General features: G+C 52.2%; 1 protein-coding gene across 7 annotated transcripts in view; it reads left to right on the top strand.

Annotated features, from left to right (window-relative positions):
• nt5c2a (5'-nucleotidase, cytosolic IIa) overlaps window positions 1–14,414 on the top strand; it is a 55,063-nt gene that overhangs the window by 26,777 nt on the left and 13,872 nt on the right. For all 7 annotated transcript variants that reach the window (XR_013548277.1, XM_078413272.1, XM_078413276.1 and 4 more), the window contains 4 exons: window positions 10,384–10,501; window positions 11,522–11,617; window positions 12,743–12,834; window positions 13,064–13,121. Coding sequence is in view for 6 of the 7 variants with exons in the window: in XM_078413272.1 (XP_078269398.1) it covers window positions 10,384–10,501; window positions 11,522–11,617; window positions 12,743–12,834; window positions 13,064–13,121 (364 nt within the window). In the remaining variant the exon portion in view is untranslated. The remainder of the gene's footprint in view (window positions 1–10,383; window positions 10,502–11,521; window positions 11,618–12,742; window positions 12,835–13,063; window positions 13,122–14,414) is intronic.

Below are 14,414 nucleotides of genomic sequence, written 5' to 3' on the forward strand. Positions count from 1 at the left end.
CTCTAGACCATTTCCACTTTGGAACCAATGATGCTGATTGGGCATATCCCTCCACCATGCTTCCTGTGGTCGAAAACAAGCTCCTTCATCTCACTGTCATTAAGGGAGAGGTTAGACACAAAATGCTGGGGTAACTCAGCGGGACAGGCAGCATCTCTGGAGAGAGGGAATGGGTGACGTTTCGGGTCGTGACCCTTCTTGAGGGAGAGGTTGTTGCCCTGACACCATGTTGTTAAGTTCTCTATCTCCTTCCTGAACTCCATCGCTTCATTGTTTGTGATTCGGTCCACCAAGGTGCTGTTGTCTATAAACTTGTAGATAGAGTTAGAGCCAAATTTGGCCACACAGTTACGAGGGAGTTTGGTAGGGGCCTGAGAATGCAGACTGGAGGTCTGTAGACTGGCGGTGTGTCATAGGTGCACATCGGTCCACTTATTTATATTAACGATGTGGATGTAAATGTAGGTAGCATGGTAAGGAAGTTTATGGATGACGCTAACATAGGCGGTGTAGTGGACACTGAAGAAGGTTATCTGAGGGGAAAAGAATGAGAGAAGGCATTTAATTCAGACAAATGTCAGGTATTGCATTTTGGTAAGACAAATCAGGGCAATACTTGCGCGGTAAGTGGTAGGTCCCTGGGGAGTGCTGCCGAACCGACACCTGGGGTGAAATACACAGTTCCACGAAAGTGATGACTCAAGAGGCTCGGGTTTTGACCTGATTTACTCAGATGCGGAGTAATGATACACTCAGTATCTTGATGCATGACTCTGGCCCAAATCGTTGACCATTCCTTTCCATCCACAGATGCTGCTCGACACACAGGGTGGTGACGACGGCATTTGGCACGCTTGTCTTCGTCGGTCAGTGTATTGAGTACAGGAGTTGGGACGTGATGTTAGTGAGGCCTATAGTTGGATTGCTGTTTATCGTTCTGGTCACCCTGCTGAAGGAAGGATGTGGTTAAACTGGAAAAGATACAAAAGATTTATGATGATGTTGCTGAGTCTGTAAGGTTTGAGTTAGGAGAGGCTGTTTTTTGTTTTAACCCGGAGTGCAGAAGATCGAGGGGTGACTTGTCATGATTTATAAAGCCATGTGGGACATAGATCAGGTGAATAGCCACAGTCTTCCCCATGACGCCGAGTCTAAAACTAGAGTGCATCGCTTTAAGGTGGGAGGAGAACGATTTAATAGGAACCTGAGGGGTAACATTTTCACACAAAGGATGGTGCATACGTGGAACAAACTGCCAGAAGAGGTCGTTGAGGCAGGTATAATATCAACATTTAAAAGACACTTGGATAGATACATGGATATGGAAGGCTTGGAGGGATATGGCCAGGTGCAAGCAAGTGGAACTAGTTTGGTTAGGCAACTTGGTCGGCACGGACGATTTGAGCTGAAGGATTTTTCTGTGCTGTCTGATTCTATGACACTGAAGTAGGAGACAGTGTTTCTGATCCTAGTTTTAGTATATTGAAACTGGAGGGAGCGCACAATAGCTAATAGACAACAGATAGGATATTTTTGGGGAACATTGATCATAAGGAGCCAGGTGGACTGCAGTAAGGTGTGTGTATTTTAGTGTTGGACTCCTGGATTAGTTTATTACAGAATTTCTGCCAAGCGGGGGAATAACATTTTTAGCAAATAACAAAGTGCTGGAGGAACTCGGTGGGACAGGCAGCACCTGTAGAGGGGATGGACAGATGATGTTTTGGGCCAGGATTAATCTTCAGACTGCTGAGAAAAACATTTTTGGCAGTCTTAGGAATGGGAATATGAGAGTTTATTTGAAGTCAGAAGATATGTTGAGACAGGATGTCATTAGATAGGGGCCTTAGGTTCAATGCAGGAGAGAGTTAGATGTGAGAGGGCCTTGGAAGGCAATGGAGCCGTTGCAATATGAATATGATACAGCCTGGGAGTGCATCAGGACTTGCCTTGTGGACTGACTGCTGACTGCATGCCCTGAGCGCCAGTGAGATGTGGGTAGTGAGTGAGGGAGGCCCGCTGTGGAGGAGAGGCTGGAGGCTGCTCTGTCTCCAGAGCCGTGGGAGTCCGATGCTCGGCAGGTGAGTCCCGGCACCAGCTGGAAAGCCAGAGAACGAGTGGACGCAGTCAAGGGACGAAGTGATGCTGGCTTCACACCACTGTGGTGCCAACTTCGTGGACGGGGACCAACACTTTATCTGTTTCACCCCACAGCTAGCGTACTTCCTGTTGGCTGAGAAAGGAGAGTTGCTGTCGCACTCGAGGAGGAGTTTGCGGCCTCTCGTCCCCCTCCCAGCTGGAGGAGGTAAGATGGAGCGAAACTGCTGTACTGGGTTCAACAAGAGAGATTCTTACGGGAAAGAGGAGACGAGCAGCGGGCTGTGCAGCAGGAGGCAACACCCCGCCCTGTCTCCAGACCGGCTGAGGTGCTGGCACTGCCTGCCTCAGGGAGACCAGGGCCACCCTTCTCTCCTGCAGCAAGGGATGAGCAGTGTAGCAGACCTACTGAGGTGTTTTCTCTCAGTTCTAAGAGCCAGTTATTTGTTGCTGCTTGATGGCCTTCCGTTCCAAGGGACCGCAGTGGGAAATCAACGAGAATTCACCGTCTCAGCGGAGGTAGACGTCTGGCATGGTGAACCATCCAGGAGGCATTTAATGATGTTTATAGTGCTGGCACTCTGGCCCCTCTGCTGCATCCCCCTCACACCCCCCCCTCCCCCACTCTGCTGCATCCCCCTCACCCCCCCTCCCCCACTCTGCTGCACCCCCTCACTCTGCCCCTCTGCGGCCCCCCTCACTCCGCCCCCCCTCATCCCCCCCACTCTGCTGCACCCCTCACTCCGCCCCCCGCACTCTTCTGCATCCCCTCACCCCCCCTACTCTGCTGCACCCCATCATTCCCCCCCTCTGCTGCACCCCCTCACTCTGCCTCTCTGCTGCACCCCCTCACTCAGCCCCCCCTCTGCGGCCCCCCTCCCCCCCCCCCGTGGCCTCACTCACCCCCCTCCCCCCGTGGCCCCCCTCACCCCCCCGTGACCCCCTCACCCCCCCCCTGCGGCCCCTTGTGGGGTCCTTGCTGCAGGCCTGGACTGGAGGACTTTGCACGATGGAGCAGGAAGTCCAGATAAGGCAGGGCTTGTCGCAAGACTCTGCACAGCCCGCTAAACCGGAGGCAAGTGCTGATGCTCTGAGCCCAGGCTGGCAATGTTGGGTAATGCTGTGGGGATTTGCAGCTTCATATATAGGAGGCACAAAATTAGCGGATGATTAAACCACCGCCAGTGGAGAACAAGCATGGCCATGTTATTGGAGAGCAGAGAATTGGAGGCTTGTGTGGGTGCTCTGGTCGCTACGTAATGTGATGTTTGTTGTCACTGTCACGCGTCGTGCTGCATGAGAGAGTGAAGCACAAGCCTGTGGAACTCAGCGGGTCAGGCAGCGTCTGACACTTCTGCACCGGTTCAATGGTTTGGGGCTGAACTGAGAATATGTTGGTGCTTCAGTTAATATTCCTGCTGAAATTAGATATGAGGGTTTCTACAGAGCTGAAATTGTGCAGTGAGCTGATGCTCGGGTGTTTGCAGAAGACTGTTTTGCAGCGCTACCCAAATCCGATACTATTCCCATACCTGCTTGCCCTTCAGCATGGCATTTAAACATACCAGGGAGGACAGGTGGGCTTTTATCGGACAAAGTGCGACTGGTGCCAAGGACTGGACTGTGACGAACATGCTTCAAGATTACAGAGGGTTGCAGAGGTAACCCAACATACAGCTGGCCTGGCCTCTCTCTTTTTAGTTTTAGTTTAGTTTAGAGATACAGCGCAGAAACAGGCCCACCGGGTCCGCGCTGACCGGCGATCCCCGCACATTAACGCTATCCTAGGGATAATTTTTACATTTACCAAGCCAATTAACCTACAAACCTGTATGTCTGGACTGTGGGAGGAAACCGAAGATCTCGGAGAAAACCCGCGCAGGTCACAGGGAGAACATACAAACTCCGTACAGACAGCACCCGTAGTCGGGATCGAACCCGGTTCTCTGGCGCTCTTACTGTGGCCAAAGCATCAGAGAAATAGGAGCTTGTTAACCTCCAATGGGGGAGGTGTGGTGAGGAGGCAATTAGATGCCAGAGAAGGATCGGTGAGAGAGGAAGAATTATATCTGAGAATGGAAGGTGAGGGGGAAATATTCATTGGCAAACAATGGAATGAGGGGGTGATTGGATGCTAGAAAAAAATGGAAGGTAAGAGGGCATAACTAGACTGCCAAGAAAGATGTTGGCCCTGAGGTAGTGTAGCCAAAGACATGGATTAACTCCCACCTTACTATCCCTGAGCCTCAAGGAGAGAGTGGAGGTCTGGGCCATTGGTCTGGCGAGCAGGGGGAGTGTTGGTCTATGTAGAGACGGTGATGAGTTGGGATTGTTTGGAGTGGGAAGTTGGATGTTCTGGGCATTTGTTCTAGTGTTCAGCATCCTCACAATGTTGGTTGAACTATCTTGGAAGGACTTGGTACAGACTCTAGACTGAGGTACATGATGGGTTAGCTACCCACGTGGAGGCTGAGGGTGTGATCTGTTGGAGCAAGCTGAGTGAGGGGATTCCTGACAGAGGGCCAGAGGAGGTGTTTTACTGTGGGGGTAGATGCCTCCCTCTTCTGGCCTGAGCTGTCAGACCACAGGCTGATGTTTAGATGTGGTCTGGAGCCATGTACAAGGTCGTTCGACAAGAACCTGTGGCTTTCCATCGTCTGGTTGCATTGGGCAGCCATATGTACCTGGAGCAGCAACAGGTGAATCTGCCCCTCAGCTGCTGCTGGGGGGTCACAGCCAGTCAATGGGGGAGCTGTGGGCCTGAAGTAGCTCTCTGCACAGAGGTTTGGGGATGAGAGGGGCTGGAGGAACTGCTTGCCGAGGGCTCTGGGTCTGCCCTGGACCATGGCACCGTTTCATAATGATCAAGGAAACAGAAAGTAGAACGTAGAACCAGCCTCTGAACCCTCAATATCTGTGCTGAATAGAAAGTCAAATTAAAGTAATCTCTGCCTGCTCTGCACTCCCTGCATATCCATGTGTCTATCTCAAAGCTCTTAAACACCACTAGTATTTCTGCTGACACCACCACCACCACCACTGCTGACACCACCACCACCACCACTGCTGACACCACCACCACCACTACTGCTGACACCACCACCACCACCACTACTGCTGACACCACCACCACCACTGCTGACACCACCACCACCACCACTGCTGACACCACCACCACTGCTGACACCACCACCACTGCTGACACCACCACCACCACTGCTGACACCACCACCACCACTGCTGACACCACCACCACTGCTGACACCACCACCACCACTGCTGACACCACCACCACCACTACCACTGCTGACACCACCACCACTACCACTGCTGACACCACCACCACCACCACTGCTGACACCACCACCACCACTGCTGACACCACCACCACTGCTGACACCACCACCACCACTACCACTGCTGACACCACCACCGCCACCACTGCTGACACCACCACCACCACTGCTGACACCACCACCACCACCACCACCACTGCTGACACCACCACCACTGCTGACACCACCATCACCACTGCTGACACCACCACCACTACCACTGCTGACACCACCACCACTGCTGACACCACGACCACTGCTAACACCACCACCACTGCTGACACCACCACCACCACTGCTGACACCACCACCACCCCTGGCCGTGCGTTCCAGGCACTCACTACATGAAAAAATAACTTGCCCTGCCTTTATACAATTCCCTTCTGACCTTAAAGCTATGCCCTTTAGTATCTAACATTACCACCCTTGGAAAAGGTTCCGACTATCTATGCCTTTGATAATTTTATAAACCACTTTAAGGTCTCCTTTCAGCCTCTGTCGCTCGAGGAAAAAATCCAAGATTATCCAACCTCTCCTTAAAGTGAATACATTCTAACCCGGGTAGAATTCTCGTATACCTCTAACACAGCCTCTCCAAAGCCTCCACATCCTTCCCATAATGGGACAATCAGCACTGCAAGCAATACTCCAATTGCAACCCAACCGAAGTTTTATGCAACAAGACTTCCTGACTCTTGTACTCAATGCTGCAACCTATGAAGATTGGGACATTGAGTGTAAGAGTCAGGAAGTTATGTGCAGCTTTATAAATCTTTGGTGTATTTGAAGTACCATTTGGAGTCGTGTGTGAGGGTGGGAGAATCAGATGGCTGTTAACGTTGTGTTGCCAGCAGATGCTGTTGGTGAACAGTTATGCTGGCCCAGGCTCTCGGGACCTGTAATGGCTTCCTGCCGCTCTGACTTTAAATCTGAGGCCGAGAATGGAGGTATTGGTTTCTGACACCGTGCTGGTACATGGGGAATGAAGCGGCTGCCCGGCGGGGGAGTGGATGTTGGGAGGGTCACAGAGATTGTGGAACTCCACGTGTTGGCGACTGCAATGGCTGCCTGCTTCTTGTTCAATGTCACATTCACCCCAAGGACATCCAGTTCAGGCTGGCATTGGCCGCTCGCCTGGAGTGGTTGGTGTTGGCATGGGCCCCACCCTGGTGTTGGTGTGTGCACAGTTCCCATCCCGCCCCTGCTATAGAGTATACCGATGGTCGCATAATACACCCCCACTTTTCACACATTATACCTGTATTTACAGGTTTCCCACATTGCTGACTGCCTTATTTGCACGCTTGTCACACTGCTGTGTCTGCTGGCATTTGCGCATTTCCCTCAGTGTGTAGTGTGCTTGGATTTGTACGTTCCCCTCGGTGTTGGGTTTTGCGTGCTCCCCTCTGTGGCGTGTGCTGGGATTTGCATGTCTCTCTCTCTTTGTGTTGAGCCTGCTGGAATTTGCACATCTCCTGTGTTGAGCATGCTGGGATTTGCACGTCTCTCTCTGTTGAGCATGCTGGGATTTGCACATCTCCTATGTTGAGCATGCTGGGATTTGAACATCTGTGTTGAGCATGCTGGGATTTGCATATCTCTCTGTTAAGCCTGCTGGGATTTGCACATCTCCTGTGTTGAGCATGCTGGGATTTGCACATCTCTCTCTGTTGAGCCTGCTGGGATTTGCACATTTCCGTCCGTTTTGAGCCAGCTGGGACTTGCACGTTTTTCTCTGTACGTACTGGGATTTGCACGTTTCCTTCGACATTGGGCATGCTCTGATTTTCTGTACATTCTAGCTAAATCACATGTTTCCTGTGGTGTGGTGACCAGAATTGCTCACAGTACTCCACATGCTGCCTAACCAATGATTTATACATCTGTAACATGACTATCTCCATCACAGGGGACAGATCATTGACTGACATCTACTACAAACCCGCTGATTTCCACAGTAATCTGGATTACGCCACCTCCCATCCTGCTGTCACCCCCAAAGTGATCCCACCACCAGTCTCATCTCCCCATCTCCACCCCTTACCGCCTTCCACAGAGACTGCTCTCTCCGCAACTCCTTGGTTCACTCATCCCTTCTCACCCAAACCACCCCTCCCCAGGTAGTTCCCCAGCAACTGCAGTTGATGTAACATCTGTTCCTATACCTCCATCCTCGTGTCCATGCAGAGCCTTCAGCAGTCCCTACAGGTGAGACAGAGGTTCATGTGCACCTCATCTACTGCATCCGGCGTTCCCGATGTGGCCTCCTGTACATCGGTGAGACCAAGCACAGACTTGCCGACCGTTTCGCTGAACACTAGCACTCGGTCCTCCAAGGTCTGTTGAACCTCCCAGTTGCTAACCAATTTAACTGCCCTTCCCATTTCTCATACTGACCTTTCTGTCCTGGGCCTCCTCCATTGCCAGAGTAAGGCCACACACAAACTGGAGCAACAGCGCCTCATATTCTACTTGGGTAGCTTACAACCCAATGGTACGAATGTGGAATCTCCAATTTTAGGTAACTGACCCACATACAACCCCCGTTATTCCCCTTCCCCCTATTCGTTGCTGTGCCCCTCCTGGACACCCTCCTCCCACCTAAATTTCTTCATCTGGTTTCACAAATTGCACATCTTTTATCCCTATCTCACACCTTTTGGCTTTTAATTTCAGACCTTTGTCCAACCATCTGCCTATCAAAATCCCCGTCACCTGTACCCACCTATCACTTGCCAGGCTTTGACCTGTCCCCCCCCCTCTCTACCAGCTTCTCCACTGCCCCCCTCCCCCACCCCCACCTCAATCAGTCTGAAGTAGGATCCTGATGTGAAATGTTACCTATTCATGTTCTCCAGAGATGCAGCCTGAGCTGCTGAGTTACTCCAGCACTTTGTATCCAACCTTTGTACAGTGCCCTGGCCAATGAAGGCAAGCATGCTGTAAGCCTTTCTACATTCCACCGTATGTAGGTATGTAATCCTACATACAGAGGCATGTAGATAGTAGAACCATCTACATGCCTCTACTATGTACTTTCTCTCTGTTGAACAACACTCCTGGCTCAGCTGTCAGCAATGTGGCGTTGCTGGAAGGGAGCTTTGCCTCTCCGCTCTGTCCCAGGGCTCACTGTGTGGAGCTGTACACATATTCGCAGCTGTGTCCAGGCCGCATGGGAACCAGTGGGACGGTTGCCACGGGCCTGCTTGGAAACAGAATCCAGAACAGGGAGCAGAGGAAAGCTGAGAGCAGGAATGGAGAGAACACATTCACAGCAATGTGGCTGATTCTGCCCGAGGGGAAGCGAGGAGAGAGAGAGGCTTCTGCAGCCTGACTGGCAGGCACAGACATCTTAGAACTGTACAAGGCCACCCATCTCCAGGTGCAAGGCAGAGACCTGGGGAATAGATATTGGGGGGGTAGAGGGGAGAATGGGGGTAGCTGCAGCAGGAGGCTTTCATTGCTGGAGTTTCGGTGAAGATCACAGCTGTCCTTGTTCAGCAACAAGGGGAGCCCATTCGTACGAGCCCTGGAATGTCTGCCTGCTCCCTGGTGCTGGAACCCACCAAACTACCAACCGCTAACCATGACTTGCTGCAGAACTTTCCTCTGCCACGGCGCCCTGACTTATGGTGACCTCCAAGGGTCAGGCCCTCGAGTTGTTCCCCGCCAAACCACCAACCACGCAGCTTGCTGCAGTGCGCCCACACCCTAACCTCTGGTGACCTCCAAGCAACAGGGTTTGCCCTCTCGTCCACATGCTGCCCCATGGCAACGTCACAGGAGAATTAGTGCCCCTCTCACGTGGGCACGGATGGTGCCACTGCACCAGCCCTCTGTCTCCTGGTTGCCAGACTTCTTGCCCAGGGTCCTGCACTGAATGGGCCAGCGTTCCCTCCCACTGTCGGGAAGAGACGCCATTATCTTCAGTATGTTGCATTTCCTAGCAACTGATCTGCATAGCTTGGGCCCTGACAGAGATTTTGCGATGTTTGGTTTTCAGCAGATCTGTTCTGGCATTAATGTAAACCCCCATATATTTTGGCACACCAGAAATGCGGTGCAATTTCTTGGCATCTGTTGTTAATCCTAAACTCCCTGACAACAGGTGTTGGGTTAACTGGTCTCTCATTCCCTGTTCTTGTTTCCTCTTCCACCTTTAATGGTTCACCAATGATCGAGAGAATTTCAGACAGTTATGTTCAGACGCAATCCTTCTTGCCTAAGTTCTTTCAAATGCCCACAATGAGAAGCACCCAATCTGGGAGGGCATGGAATGCTACTGTGCTGTTATTTTCTTTATTGTCCATATGCTTCTATCGACCCTCTCACCGGTTCACTCTTAGTTTTCTGCGGGTGCTACCTATAAATACAGGCTCAATGTGATCAGCATTACCACTTACTGACTCTTGCGTGGGGTATAGGTGCTCCCAGAATCTGGCAGTCCCAGATTGCTCCTTTCCACCCTCGTCTTCCCAGTATAAATTTAATGCTGGCTGTCACAAGTGTCTTGCAGCAGCCTGGGAGGTGTGTGTCACATCGTGCGATTGTAAATGCACTTTACCCAATGATTTGTATTCCCACGGTTTGCAGGCTGTTGGTAGGACAGACTGCAGATGCTGGAATCTTCAGTGAAACATAAGGTGGTGGAGGAACTCAGCAGGTCAGGCAGCATCCGTGGAGGGAATGAACAGATAATGTTTTGGGTCAGGACCATTCTTCAGTCACTTTGAGCGTTGTTGTTAATATGCTTCTATTGAGCCTTTGTCATAAATTCAATATTAGTTTCCTCAGTTTGCTATCCGTCTGAAGAAGGGTCCCATCCCAAAACATTGTCTGCCCATTCCCTTCACAGATGCTGCCTGACCTGCTGAGTTCCTGCAGCGCTTTGTGTTTTGATCCCGGGCTGTGGTTGGTTGCATCTTGACATTTACCTCTTTTCTTTTGGCAGTGTACAAGTCTCCTGAATACGAGTCTCTGGGCTTTGACCTGACTGTCGAACGTTTGATCTCCATTGGGTACCCTCAGGAGCTGGGCAGCTTCGTCTATGACCCTACGTTCCCCACCAGGTAGGACCACGTGGAGAAACGGCCGTGAGCCGAGAGCCAGAGCTGGGGTGCTGGCTGGCAGCAGGAGGAAGTGGTTCAACAAGCCGTAGGCTGTGTGCAGCTTGGGTGGTCATTGGGCATTGATGGCCGCAGGGTTGTGTGTGAGCCGAGTGAGTAGTGGCCACCTGTAGATCTGTGCAGAAGTTCATGCAGTGCTTGTGAAGGGACCTCTGCGTGCCGCACACTGATGACAGTCTCTGTTTTACATCCAGGAGGGATGTAGCTGTACAGGGGCTGAGCGGGCCACCTTGAGTCCTCCCTCCCGTTCCAAACTAGCCCAGCATGCTCCGGCTGCATGCTTCAGTTCCATTCTGTCTCCCATAGTCCCGTTAAATGGCTCGTTCTTTCACCCTGACTTCCCCGAGTGCCCCAGTGACTTGCCCCAGTCGGTTGGTTTGGCAGAAGGCAGCAGTATTCCTGGTTATTTTTACCACATTTAGTTTACTCATACAGGTAACACCCAGGTAATAAAGTCACCTCGTATAACCTTTACTCATGCAGGAAATATCAAGGTAATAAAGTTATGTGAAGTTTACTCGTGTACGTAACATGCAGGTAATAAAGTCCAGTTCCTGAAATGTGAGAATTTCTGCCTCCACCACTCCCTCGGGCCAAGGTACATCTGTTATGAAGAAAGGTTTCTCTGCCATATCTATGCCTTTCATGATTTTGTACACTTCTGACCCATCCGCCCTCAACTTTCTCTGCTCGAGGGAAGGCAGACCCAGGCTCTCCAGGTAACAGACCTGCTTCAACGCAGGCGACCCCCGGTGAATCTCCTGCACCCTCTCCAGCACACTCTCACTCTTCCCGTGGAGAGGCGACTCAAAATGCTCCGAGCTGAGCCCGACCAAATCTAGTTTGTGTTGAATGAGAAACGTAGTGGTTATGGGAGCCCTGATGTCTGGTGATGGGAGTGGTGCGAGGTTTGTTGGTTACGTTTCTGTGAATATTGAAATACATCCTTGTGTTTCTGAGCAGAGGCCTGATTTTTGACACGTCACATGGGAACCTGCTGAAGGTGGATGCCTATGGAAACATCCTGGTGTGTGCCCATGGCTTCAACTTCAAGAGAGGGTCAGTGAGGAGTCTCTGCTGCTTCTTCTTTGTTAGTGCACAAGCATAATGTGACATTTCCCCAATATACAAGGCTAACGGCACAGAATTCGGGCTTTACACCTGATGGGAAGAGAGGCTTTGCCAGTAGATGTAGTTCCCCTCGCTCCCGGCCCCCCTCCCTATTCAATGATACTCCCCCCACTCCCAGTCCCACCCTCCCTCCACACTTAACGAAGCTTCTGCTCCAAATCCTTCCTTCTCCTCCCTCAACACTTGATGATGCTACCTGCTCCCAGTCCGTCCGTCCGTCCCTCCCTCCCTCCCTCCCTCCCTCCCTCCCTCCCTCCCTCCCTCCCTCCCTCCCTCCCTCCCTCCCTCCCTCCCTCCCTCCCTCCCTCCCTCCCTCCCTCCCTCCCTCCCTCCCTCCCTCCCTCCCTCCCTCCCTCCCTCCCTCCCTCCCTCCCTCCCTCCCTCCCTCCCTCCCTCCCTCCCCTCCCCACTCGATGATCCCTCGCTACTGGCCCCTCCTTCCCTCCCTCCACACTTGATGACCCGTGACTCCCCCCCCCCCCCCGGCCCCTGCTACAGACCGTCCCTCCACACTCAATGATCCCTACGCACCCAGCCCTCCACACAAACTCACTCGGGGAGGAGGGGGTGGGGATTGCGCTGGGGAGAGTCGAGGGGAGTAGGAGCAGTTCTGAGGTGGAGGGGGTGCAGTGTGAGTGGGGGGCAATGCCAGCCGGGGGCTCGATGCCAAGTTGATTGGAGCATGTTCCAGCACCTTTGTGCAGGGTGGGGAGTGGGTGGCAGAGCTGGGGTGTGATGAGGGGAGTTGGTGCTGGTGGGGGGGGTGGGGGTCAGGGGTAAAGTCGGTGGGTGGGGGGAAACGAGCAGGGATGAGCTGGCTTATGGCAGTAGGAGGTTTGGTGCTGGTGGTGGTGGGTGGATGATTAGTTATTTGCACCGTTCACCGTTGGAGGGCTGGGGAGAGAGCGGGAAGTGCAGGGGCGGAGCCACTGGGGGCGGGTGGGGGGAGTAGTTTTGGAGCTGGAGGGATGGTGGTGGGGGGGGGAGGGGGAGGATGAGGAGTTACTTGCACTGTTGCAGGGGGGTGTCACAGCACCTTTGTGCTTTGTGCAGGCCAGAAATAAGAGAGCAATACCCCAACAAGTTTATTCAGCGGGATGACACGGAGCGGTTCCACATCCTCAACACTCTCTTCAATCTCCCCGGTATGGAGCTGGGGTCTGATGTGTGGGGGGGGGGAGCTGAGGGAGGGAATGTGCTCCAGGGGCCCTTGGAGGGAGGGGCCCAGGGAGGGTGGGGAGTGGGTCCCAGGGAGGGAGGGCGAGGGCCCAGGGAAGGAGGGATGGATGGAGGGAGGGAAGGGCGTGTAACGCGGGGATTCGGTGTGTGTGATTTGGGGATTTCTCACTGGGTTCTGGCATCCTTCCTTTGCAGAGACCTACCTGTTTGCTTGCCTGGTTGACTTCTTCACCAATTGCCCCCGGTACACAAGGTAAGTGAAGGGCTTGGGCAAACACAGTGCTGGGAGCTCGGCTCCCTGTAATCTCCCATCTCTTATCACTCTGGTTCAAGCCACCAGTAAATGGCATCCCCTTGGTGATCAGTCTGTATAACAAAGCCATAAGGTCATAAGTACTAGGAGCAGAATTAGGCCATTCGGCCCATCGTCTACTCCGCCATTCAATCATGGCTGATCTATCTCTCCCTCCTCACCTCATTCACCTGACTTCTCCCCATAACCCCTGACACCCGTACTAATCAATAATCTATCTATCTCTGCTTTAAAAATATCCATTGATTTGGCCTCCACAGCCTTCTGTGGTAAAGAATTCCACAGATTCACCACCCGAAGTACAGGTACCATCGCTTGTATGATCCATCCATATTCCCACCCTGGACCTCAGGAGTAAGTGAGCAAAGCCCAAGGATGCCAGAATCACAGCACGGAATCAGGCCCTTTGGCCCACCATGTCCACGCCAAACAAGTTGCCATTACTGGGCAAGTCCCATTTGCCTGCATTTGGCCCTCCAAATCCAAATCATTCCAATCACAGAATCAAGAGTGTTTTATAGTCACCGAAGATAGACACAAAATGCTGGTGTAAGTCAGTGGAACAGACAGCATCTCTGGAGAGAAGGAATGGGGGATATTTCGGGTCCAGACCCTTGTAACGACAACAGAATAATAAAGTTCTTACTTGGTGCAGCTTAACAGGCCCATTAATCAATAACACACATTTAATGTCAATATAGTTAGGGCGACACGGTGGCGCAGCCTTACAGCGAATGCAGCGCCGGAGACCTGGGTTCCATCCTGACTAAGGGTGCTGTCTGTACGGAGTTTGTACCTTCTCCCCGTGACCTGCGTGGGTTTTCTCCGAGATCTTCCGTTTCCTCCCACACTCTAAAGACGTACAGGTTTGTACGTTAATTGGCTGGGTAAATGTAAAAATTGTCCCTAGTGGGTATAGGATAGTTTTAATGTGCGGGGATTGCTGGTCGGCGCAGACCCGGTGGGCCGAAAGGGCCTGTTTCTGCGCTGTATCTCTAAACTAAACTAAACTAATATCCAATAGAATAAATGAATAACACAATGCTGGGTAACGATAATAGTGTAGTTCTCACTCTGCCTCTTCCCAGTGCATCCGGAACTGCAGGGACAGGGGAGGGTTGTTTCTGGTCCCTCAGTTTCTGACAAATGTTTACCCATCTGCTCATGGAGTGCCATCCACCTACACACCTCCCAGGAGCGTTGGTCCTCAGGAGAACAGACGCTAAGCTCCAG

Source organism: Rhinoraja longicauda, chromosome 16 (assembly GCF_053455715.1).
Source record: "Rhinoraja longicauda isolate Sanriku21f chromosome 16, sRhiLon1.1, whole genome shotgun sequence".
Lineage (NCBI taxonomy): Eukaryota > Metazoa > Chordata > Chondrichthyes > Rajiformes > Arhynchobatidae > Rhinoraja > Rhinoraja longicauda.